The following is an 11,501-nucleotide window of genomic DNA, read 5'->3' as shown; positions in this document are numbered from 1 at the left end:
GACCAAAACAGTGAAGGTCCATCCAGAACTGTTCAAATTCTACCCATCTATTCCTTTTTTAAAGACTTTGAGGCATTTCGGCAACACGGCCAATTTCTCCAATATAGTGTTTTCTGATTTCCATAAAGTTCATCATTTTCTGGTAATTCCATTGCTTACCGAAGTCAGAGCAGAAAACCCAAGGCAATAAATGAATCAAGCAAACAGAGAGTGAGGAAACCAGAAGGCTCAGAAGCACACTTACCTCTATGACTTGAAAGATAGCAGGCAGGAGACGGCTCTCTCTAACAAGCCTGTTGGGGGAAACACACACACACAAATACACACATTTAGCTTGTGACAACACACATCTACTTCATGGCACTGGGCCCACGTTTCATCTTCATTAGTGTGAAACTTTTGCGGGCATTTGGGTTTTGGCACTGAACGGGACCGCTGAGGTGTGAACGCTCCATCGTGCCAATATCAGTCAGCTGGGAAAATGACCTTTGACTAATCCAGTGACGAGTGAAAAAGAAAGAGAGAGTATGCCGCTGAAAGGATGAAAGAGTGAGAGATTGATGGAGGGAGAAAGTCAGATGGAAAACACACTACAATGTATTAAGAGTGAGAGAAACAGAGGGCCCGTGTATACAAACCTAGTGAGCTGCCTACCTAGACAGCATTTTTGGGAATCACAGAACAAGATTATTAGATTATAATGCTCAAATATGCTGTCAAGAGAGAAGCTCCACTATAGGCTCACATGTTTCAACATGCTTATCATGCCCAAAAAGCTGTGGTTGCCAGAAATTTACTGTAACCATACACTTATACTGTTTCGGGTATTATGGGATGGCTTACAGATGCCTGTATATTTTACAAACTTTCACAAATTTGACTATTTTACCTATTTAACTATCAAAAACTGCTTTTTACTTTAAAATGGACCTAACAACCATAATAATAAAAGATGGTAAAATAGAAAGCCACAGCATGAATCAGAGTTGACTGTAAATGGCCTGTCCATACATGGCCAAAAAAACATCATGACAATAAAATAATACAATAAGAATTAAGTTAACTAAATAACAGAAAATGTAACACAAAAGGCCCTAATGTACATTACTAATTAAAAAAAAAATGAATGAATGTATAAATAAATAAATAAATAAATAACAAAATGTTGGTTAATAAAGACTGTGAAAATACTGTTCAGTGTGTTTTATTTAAGACTGCAGAATTTAATTTCAAATTAATTTTTAATTTCTAAGTTGAGTTAACTTATATATGTAAGTACACATTAAATGAACACCATGCTAAGTGAACTTAATTATTTAAGTACAATATATTAACAATAAATAAAGTGAACATAAAAAAAATAAATAAATAAGTAGAGTGTACAAGAGCAATAAGTAAGGTGAACTAGAATATAAAAATTTTGGGATTCCCCATTACTCAATTCAACTGAGGGAATGAGTTTACTCAACTTATTGGGGTTTTCAGTGTGTGACTATGATTGTCAAAAGTAACTGTACAGGAAGGCAGCTCACTAGGTTCAGAACATTTTAATCAAATTTTTGATGTGTCTACAATGTGTCTAAAATGACTGTCTAGGTAAGCAATTTACTAGGTCCAAACTGAATATAGGTCCTAACTGAACACATCTATGATGCTCAAAAAAGCTATAGGCAGCTCAAGTTCAAACTGTGCGAATGTTTGAGCTAGGGGTGTAACGATCCATCGATATGGATTGATGCATCGATCAAATGTCTAACAATACGATGTATTGATGCCACACGTAAAATATCGATACATGTAGTATATATAGGCACATTATTTTGGCACTGTCCACTTTCACTCAATGTCAGTCTATGCATTACCGCCAACGCGTGCATTCTCGTTCAAACTCATGTGTCAGGACTTGATAATAAGACTGCCTGAAGGCACAAGGCGAGCATAAAAGATGCTCGGGACAGTTGACGGAACTGTCGGGCGCTGTGTGAGACGTTTTCTGCACGCAGTGCCGCGTGCACACAGACAGCATGCAAATACTGAATTGAGCTCTCTTCCGCTTTTTTTGCACTTGGATGAACAAATACAGATAAGATTACATCAACATGCGTGTCTTGGCGAATATCCTAGTAAATACAGTCAGTTAGGCCTGTCTTAACATAAACAGTTGAGAAAGAAAAAGTGTGTGTATCAGTATATTGGATCTGTCCTTTCGGTCTTAAAGTTAAAGCAGACTAACAAACCTCTGTCAAAGAAAACAAAATCTCTCACTGCTCTTGACTGAATAACTTTTGTAACTTTAATAAGGATTAATCTATATTTAATTTATACAGTGAAGACTATGCAGGGTTATTTTACATATAATTATTAAATTTCTGTAACTTAAAATTTCTTTTAGACCCACCTGAAAAACCTGTAAATCACTGTTTATTACTATGCAGGGTTATTTTACATATAATTATTAAATTTCTGTAACTGAAAATTTCTTTTAGACCCACCTGAAAAACCTGTAAATCACTGTTTATTTAATTTGTGTCTTTGTTCTGTTGTATTTATTTTCTGCTATTGCTTGTAATGTTTATCAAAAGATTCTTATCACTGAGCCCATGGTATCAGCCAAAAAAAAAAGTCTTAAAAATAAGTTAACAGCTTTTATTTTTGTAATTTATTTTTTTATATTTATTTTTCTACATTAATGTATTGTTTGTACAACTGGAGTACCTCCTTTTTGTTTTTTTCCGAATGAGGATTTACTCTATTTTACACATTGCACATTTTAGCACAGAAGCCTGAAATACTTTATTGTCTGTTGTCATGTCATAAGATTACTGATCTTATGTGTGACATTGATTTTTTTCCAATTATTTATTTTTCTTTATTATTTAAAAAAAAAGTGTAAGCCTTTTTTTGTTGTGAAATGTAGATGGTTGTTTAAAATAGGTACATAATATCATAATATCGATAAATTGATCGATATACTCCTGAATCGAATCGTATCGAAATCGTATCGTAGAATTTTTCGAGGTATCGACAAATATCGTATCGCTGGGTATGAGAATCGATATCGTATCGTATCGTGACGAACCCTCTGATTTACACCCCTTGTATGAGCGTAACTATAATGGGCAAAAATGCTGTAACTCATCTAGGCAACTAATCTGACTTCAAATTTCAAATGTTTGAAAGTGTGTGTTAACTAAAATGTGCTTATTTAGTTTAATAAATCAAATATTTAAATATGCTTACAGCTAAAAATGCTGACTAGGTAGGCAGTTCACTAACATTTAAATATAATGTACATACGTTTCTATATGATGCATGAAACTGCTGACATGGTAGACTAGGATTGTATGTAATTATGATGTCCAAAACTGGTGACTACGCTGTGGCTACTCACTAGACTCGCATCATTTGAATGGAACATCCAAAAAAGGTCTTGGTAGACAGTCCATTTGGTCTGAATGTAATGTTTGAAATGGCCAAAATGCTGTCTAGGTAGGCAACTCACAAGGTTTTGAAATACAGCCAGAGAATGCTCCAGACAGCCTGGCTCAGAGGAGTAATGGAAGCCTTTATTGAGTGTGACTTTTCATGTTCTCTTATTGATTAAGGTCTTTAATTCACAGCTAATTACCGCAAGCAAAAGGTGCGTAGAGCAGAATGCCACAATCTGAGAAAAGGACAGACAGATAAAATGAAATTAGCTGAAGGGTCACATTTGAAATACTTACTGTGCCCTTCCTAGTCAATACAGTGATATATGACATATCACTATAGAGTTATTTGGACATTCTCCCCTGAGTGTGTCCTCTATGGGGGATATGGTTTCTTTGAGTGAGAAAGAGCGAGAACTGCCCAGTACCTGAGATAAGGTGAATGCAGAGGTCTGTATGAGTAAATCTCCCACTAACTTGCTGAATTATTGTTATATGAACCCAAAGCCACAGGTAGAGAAATAATTATCCTCTTTGTGCCTGAAAGTCAGCACAGCTCACAACCTGGGATTTAGGCAATTTTCTAGGTTAAAAACAGGTTTTACCGTGCCAAAATAATTGTGTATTTGGTAAAAACAACAATAACAACAACCAGAAACAGAGACAGCAACAGCGATGTTATTTTATTAGACCCCATGAAATCAGCTTTGCATTTATTAAATCAAAAATACAGTAAAAACTAATTTTAAAATAATAGTTTTATTACAACTTCAGTGTCACATGATCCTTCAGAAATAAATAACTTTAATATGCTAATTGATTATGATTAAGTACAATTTTTAAAATTATTTTCAGATGAAAACAGCTGTGTTGCATGAAATTTTTTTAGAAACCGTGATTTTGTTTTTCTTTCAGGAATCTTTGACGACTAGAAACGTCTTGGTTATGTTATGTAACCCTCGTTCCCTGCAGGAAGGAATGGAGACGTTACGTTGATACTGACATTAGGGGTCTCACTTGGGAGCCCCAATCACCTCTGAGCATTAAAAGAAATGGCCAATGACTATTGACGAGTGGAACTTGCATGCCAAGCCACTCTCCGTACATACGGTTATATAAGTTGGCGGCATGCATTCACTCATTCAGGTTTGTGCTGAGGAGCCGAGAAAGCAACCTGGCATTCAGCGCAGTTCAGGGTTGAGGGACGTAATGTCTCCATTCCCTCCTTCAGGGAAGGACAGTTACATAACGTAACTGAGACGTTCCCTTTCAGTCAGTCACGTTCAACATTACATCAATACTGACGTTAAGGGTCCCTATGGAAAGCACCACAATCAGAACTGTGTTACGCAAATTGATGGTGCAGGTGCTGGCAGGCAAGCGTCCGTATTAGAGTTTCAGTCTTAGTAAGTGTCAAGTTCAAAGTTAAGATGGCATACCGGTGCTTCGAGCTGCTTAACCGAGAACATATCTTGTGATAATTTGATTATCTAGTTATTTGTTAATTACGTTGCGGTTTGCTTTGATTTTGGATTAGATTAGTTTTCTCTTTGATAGACTAAGTTTGGAGTGTTTTGCCACCCTTGTATTTTTGTTTTTAGTTTAGGGTAGTTTAGTTTATGGCGTCGCATACACCGAAGATTTCGGTTTTATTTTCACATTTTTCTTTTGTTAGTCAGTTTAGAGGGTAGTTACAAAAATTGTTTTGAATGGTTAATTTCTTTGATTTGGGCGACACTACTTTTTTTCATTCACTAAATTTCATATTTCTTTTCATTTGATATTGATTTGTACTCTTCCACAACGCGTTAATTAAAGTCTTTTGAAACGTACTCCTTTTCAGTGTCATCTTTGATCTGTTCCACACCCAGTAACAATCGTCTCACTTAAATGTTACCGTATCATCCCTTTTTAACATCAAGCACGTAACACTTACTAAAGAAGCCGAAAAAGGTGTTCCAACATTCTCACAATATTACTTCAGCAATTGTTGGGGTGCGGAGACACATTCATGCATGAATCTGAAAATCACAAGACTAATCGCAGCACAGTCTAAGATCACATGTCCTGACCCCAGTTCAGGGGAACATAACAGGGACTGACAGCGGAGCTGTCCAGGGAAAGACACGGGTTTACCTAGGGAAACCGAACTGTGGAAAACAACATACAGGATTACCCAAGGGGAATATCATCTATGGCACCTATAGTCCAGTACAAGGGGTGACTAATGGCATACAAAACATGTACTGGACCCGGCAACAGACTCCTCCGCTGAGTCTGAATGCCACATAGTGCTGGAGGAACTTGACCAGGGTTCACCAGACGGGGAACTTACTGGAAGAAAACAAGGCGCATGTATCCTAGCCAAAGGAATGGCGCCGCAAGTGAGTCACTGAGCCAGTTCTCCCGCAAATTACCTGTTCATATCCAACACACAGGAGGAAACAGGCACTACCCGGAGATTATAGAATCTTGCGAAAGTATTAAGTGTCGGCCAGCCCGCAGCTCTGGAAGGCAACACTCCAAGTGGAGTGAGTTCTCACCCCCAGGGGGCATGACTCGCCTAGTGTCTGGTACGCCAAGGCGATGGCATCCACTAGCCCAGTGGTTCCCAAACTTTTTTCATGTGGTCCCCCCTACGAACACATATGACAGTCTGAGCCCCCTCCCCCATCCCGCACATCAGCTATACAGGCGTTAAAACTGAATGTTTAACGTTATATTCATTGCATACATGTACTTCGTAGTAGACATCCTTAACTCCATTCTGCTGTCTGTTGATCTGTTGTCGGTGTTTCATTGTCTGAATATGGCACTTAACACATGCTGTGTGGTATCGGCGTTTGGTATCGGGGCATTTTAACGAGTACTAGTACGAGTACAGGAGCTCAGTATCGGGCCCGATACCGATACCAGTATCGGTATCGGTGCATCCCTAGTTGTAGTAGCTTGAGTTAGGATGCACATGTACCTTTATGTTCATTATAAAAAACAATATCATCTGTAAAACTTATAACAACCTAATTTTTATATGGTGAAATTTAATTATTCTGACTGTTTGAGTTTTATTAAAATTAACCATTATTCTTTCATAGTAGCACAAATTTAGATCATGATAACCCGAGTTAAAACCACACATACAGCACCTCAATACCATGGTAAAAATGCAACTATATAGTTTCTATGTATTTGAATGAAAAACAGTAGTCTAAATAAATGTAAATGCACAAACGATAGCTTAATATAAAAAATACTGTAATTATATTCCATTATTCTTTTAATATGTTTAATACATATCTACATTAATAATATAATACAATTTGATACGAATAGCCCACATTTCTGCCACAATACCATGGTGCTGTTAGTGTTACTAGAGTAAATCCATGGTAAATGATGGTGATTTGTAGATTGAAAAGCTTCCTGACTGTCTCGTGTACAATGTTTCTGCTGTTTGTCAGCACTGTTTAATCTGGCTTTAAACTAGTTTCAATAATTTCTGTTCTTCGCTGAATTCAAGCACTTCACACTGGATCTCACAGCGCTGTTTAGTGCTCACATGACCGAGACTCATCAGCGAGTAAACGCATCTGCTTTAGTGAGCCTGCCCTACGCTGCCATTTGAACCTTGATCAAAGCGGATAAATGGTCCGTGTGTTTCATACATTATATAAACATTTTATCAAACATTTATCAAAATCTTATCATTTTATTGAGGAAAATTATATCACGATAATTATCGTTATCATTTTATTGCCCAGCCCTACCTCAAAGCATATCCGCTCCAGCGCCCATACCCCCCCCCAACAGCCCCCACGTGTAGAGAACGTGTTCCACGTAAATACGCAACGGACAAACGGGAAACAGCAAAACAAGGGCTGGATCTGCCTCCTCCAAGGGGAGTGCTTGCAGGTTCACCACGTGGTCCTGAAAAAGAGTAGTGGGAACTTTGGTCACATAACCAGGCCGGGGTATCAAGGTAACGTGAGAGTCAGCCGGCCCAAACTCAAGGCACGATTCATTGACCAAAAATGCCTGCAGGTCGAAAGGAGCACAAGGTTGGAAAAACCGGTCCGGGTGGGCCAATATGGGGCAACCAGCAGGACCCGCTCCTCGTCCTCCCTGATCTTGCACAGGATCTATTGAAGGAGGCTCACTGGAGGGAAGGTGTACTTGCGCAAACTCCGGGGCCAGCTGTGTGCCAGTGCGGGATGCACCTGGGGATGGAGTCTCCATTTTCCGGTGCGGGATGCACCTGGGGATGGAGTCTCCATTTTCCCGTAAGGGTAAGCTGTCGTGAGAGTGCATCAGCTGCACGATTGAACTCCCCCGGAACATGAACGGAATGCAGCGATTTGAGCCATGTTTGACACCAAAGGAGGAGATGGTGGGCAAGTTGCGATATGTGACAAGAGTGTACCCCTCCCCTTGATGGTTGATGTATGCAACCGTCACAATGTTGTCTGTGCAGACGAGTACATGCCTGTCCTGCAGCAGTGGATGGAACCAGTGAAGAGCAAGCAGTACTGCTAGCAACTCGAGGCAATTGATATGCCACTGCAGTCTAAGACCTGTCCAGGAGCCCAAAGCTGCATGCCTGTTGCATAGTGCCCCAGCCTGTCTTGTAGGCATCTGTTGTGACAACAACGTGCCTTGACATTTGATTCAGTTCAGCACCGACTGGGCATGCTCATTCATGAGAATGCTGTCATGCTGACAGAGTCCAACTCCATATCGAGAAAAGAGATACTCTGCACAGGGGAGAGCTTGCTCTTTTCCCAGTTGGCCCCCAAACTCTGTGCAAGCAGGGACGATATCCATCCTACCTACAGTGGGGCAGCAAAGAGGAGGAAGAGTGCCCAACCCGGAAAGCATAGTGTCCAGGAGTAGAGGCAGAGGAGGAGCTCTTACTTGATTCCCTAGACCCCGCAGTGAGATGGCAAGGGGAGCGTGAGAAAGCAAAAAGTGTGTCGGAACTGACAGTGAGGAAGCAGAGCGTTGCTCCCCGTAAGATCTCGACACGTCTGACCCAGATATAAAGGAAACTGCTCTTTTGGTAAGAATGTGGGTACCGCCGGCCAGGTGGCCAGCGATGCACCAGGTATACACCCCAGGAGCCTCTGTCACTGGCCCCAGAAAAAGAGCGGCTCCTTCCATCTCTGGGTCTCCTGAGTTAGGGATGCTTTACGGTCTTCTGAGAAGACTTGACGGTGCCCTCTTCCTGCAAGAAGCTCGAGGCCCCTGCTGAGGAGTGTCCTCCTTAGATTCCGGACGGGGAGTAGCAGGAGTTGACACTGCAGAGTGGTGCCTCGGCGAGGGGCAGATGAAGAGCCAGACCTTAGTGGTTTGGTAGCAGGAGTATCACAACAAGGTAAGATGTGTTCGATGGCCTCTGTCTGCTTTTGGACTGCTGAGAACTGCTGGGCAAAGCCCAGTGTCGCAGATGAGGCCGGCCCAGGAGACGTGGCATCGAGAAAGCGAACTTTGTCTACATCTCATATCTCAGCCAGGTTCAGGCAGAGATGGCGTTCCTGGACTACCATGGAAGACATCATCTGCCTGAGGGACTGCGCCATGATCTTCATTGCCTGGAGAGCAAAGTTGATCACAAACGATTCCTCCACGTGTTTTGCAGGCACAGGTGCACCTCAACTGCGCGCTCCACCTGGGGAACACCCACATACCCCTTGGCCACCCCACTATTGAGAGTAGTGAGGCGGGAAGAGCTCAAACATGACCGGGCAGTGTAGGGAGCCTTCCATGTTTTAGTGAGCTCTTCATGAACCTCCAGGAAGAAAGGCACTGGGGCGGAACATGGCTGAGGGTCACGTTTGGAGCCCAGATACCAATCATCTAACCTCGAGCACTCAGGGGATGGAGGCGAATTCACCTCCAGCCCGATGCTCTTGGCAGCCCGGAAGAGCATGGCCATCAACTCAGCCTCCGATTCCCGTTGCCGGGGGCTGCTCAGCAGAGTCTTCAGCATCAGAAGATGAAAGCCCTTCCTCTGAGGTCTCAATGACCAGAGGAACTAGACTGGGTAGTATCCAAGGGAAGTCTCATAATAAATGAGAGCCACAACCTCAGCGTAGCCATGGACATGCGCTTGCAGTGCCCATTATCAGAGGTAAGGAAATTAACGCGCCTAGAAAAACATGGTCTGAAAGATATCTTGAAAGACACTCTCGACTGTGCAAGCTGTTCCAGGTAACTGCACTTTTAGGCTGAAGCACCCAGGGGACGAACGCTGCACTTATCTGTACAATTGCAGGGGCGAACACACCTCTGAATGCGCAGAGGAATACCTGCAGAGTCATTGTCGTTTTCTTGTAGTTTTGTCTTTTTCGTCTCTGATTTTTAGCAGAGGCCTCAAAGCAAAATTCAGAATGAGTGGTTGCAGGCAGCCATCTTATATACCTGCATATATGAGGAGTGGCTTTGCATGCTTGGGGCTCCCAAGTGAGACCCCTAATGTCAGTATCGATGTTACATTGATCATGACTGACTGAAAGGGAAAGTACAGTGTTTCCCATACATTGATTTCTTTGTGGCGACCCGCCACAATATCAAAACTGACCACGACAAATAGATTTTCCAAAAGGTTTTGACTTCGTTGAATAAACATGAGCACTGCACGTTTCAAAATCAAAACGAGGTGTGGGTGCCGCCACACATAGAGCGTAAGTCTGTGGGAAACACTTAAGTAGTATATTTGTGCGTGTGTGTAAATAGTATTCCCTACATTATGGGGAACAAATGTCCCCACAAGTAAAGTAATACCAGCACATTTTGACCTTGTGGGGACATTTTTTGGACCCCGTGAGGAAACAAGCTTATAAATCATACAGAAGGAAGTTTTTTTGATAATCTAAAAATGCAGAAGTTTTGTGTGAGGGGTAGGTTTAGGGGTATAGGGGATAGAAAATACAGTTTGTACAGTGTAAAAACCATTACGCCTATGGAATGTCCCCATAATGAGATGAATACCAGTGTGTGTGTGTGACAATGTAAAAGTCTTTATTGCTTATTGTCACTTTTGATCAATTGACCCTTCGCAAAGACCTGCCCCCTTTAGTTATAGTCAAACTTATGAACAATTTGCTAGCTAGTGTACTCCTAAATGTTAGGTTGCATTGGGGAGGGGCAAGAAATATATTAAAATAAATAAATAAAAGCAAAATAATTTTCATCAAAACAATGCCCTACCGTATTGCAACGCATCAAAGCAGTCCATCCAAGTCAAGAATAACTTAAAGAGGTTGCCACCGTTTAGTAAACTGTGAACTAGAGGTCTGCATTCCCGCAGCTCTCCTGCAGGAACCGCGAGACCCGACCAGATTTTTTGAGCCGGGGGATTAAATTCCTGAATAAAACGCGGTAGCAGTCGGTAACTCTGGTGTAATTTGAACGGTGTATTTGTAATTCTAACAATATCTCGTTCCCTACGTCCATTCAGAACAGCATATCTGCGCTTTATTCTTATTGACTTGGACTTGAGTATGCACTTGGACTGTTATGCACGCGCTGCACGCATGCTTTCTGCGTCACGCGTTTTATTTGTGGGGTCTGTGCGAAGCATGTGCATAACGCTGCTCAGAGCAGGCTAACCGGTGGTAAATATACGGTGAAAGATGTCCTATTTATTTATTTTTCTCTGCGACACTTTTCCTACTGTGTTAACAGAAAAATGCCAAACAAATTTAGTATTTTGACAAGACGATTACAAATAGCTAATAGGCTATTTTTGTACAACCTACATTTTTATTTTTATTTTCTCTCTGCTACACTTTTTCCTGTTGTGTTGTAAATGTTAAACGAATTGTATCCTGACAAGACGAATAAAAATAAGAAATACCATTTTTTGTACATTTTTATTTTCTCTGACACTTTTTTTCCTACTTTTAAAATTATTCCTAGAAAATTATTCTAAGCGGACAGCGGGTGAACAAAGAGTGAATATATAGCGGGAGGGTGCGGAATATAACCTTGCGGGAGCGGGACTAACAAAAACAGTCCCGCGCAGACCTCTACTGTGAACTAGCTTTGGCTCTTCCTGCTGCCTTGAATGGGGAT

The 11,501-nt window shown here is 41.2% G+C and overlaps 1 protein-coding gene across 1 annotated transcript in view; it reads right to left on the bottom strand.

The window, feature by feature from the left end:
* Positions 1-205: 205 nt before the first annotated feature.
* The window catches only part of LOC107668185 (serine/threonine-protein kinase ULK4-like), a gene marked incomplete at its 3' end in the record, with an annotated part of 80,603 nt that continues 69,307 nt past the window's right edge, over positions 206-11,501 (bottom strand). The window contains exon 13 of the mRNA XM_016459978.1: positions 206-293. Coding sequence (XP_016315464.1) covers positions 206-293 — 88 coding nt within the window. The remainder of the gene's footprint in view (positions 294-11,501) is intronic.

The sequence above is a fragment of the Sinocyclocheilus anshuiensis genome, unplaced genomic scaffold (assembly GCF_001515605.1).
Source record: "Sinocyclocheilus anshuiensis isolate Anshui unplaced genomic scaffold, SAMN03320099.WGS_v1.1 scaffold4336, whole genome shotgun sequence".
NCBI classification, from domain to species: Eukaryota; Metazoa; Chordata; class Actinopteri; order Cypriniformes; family Cyprinidae; genus Sinocyclocheilus; species Sinocyclocheilus anshuiensis.
This window is presented reverse-complemented; position numbering and strand designations above follow the sequence as displayed.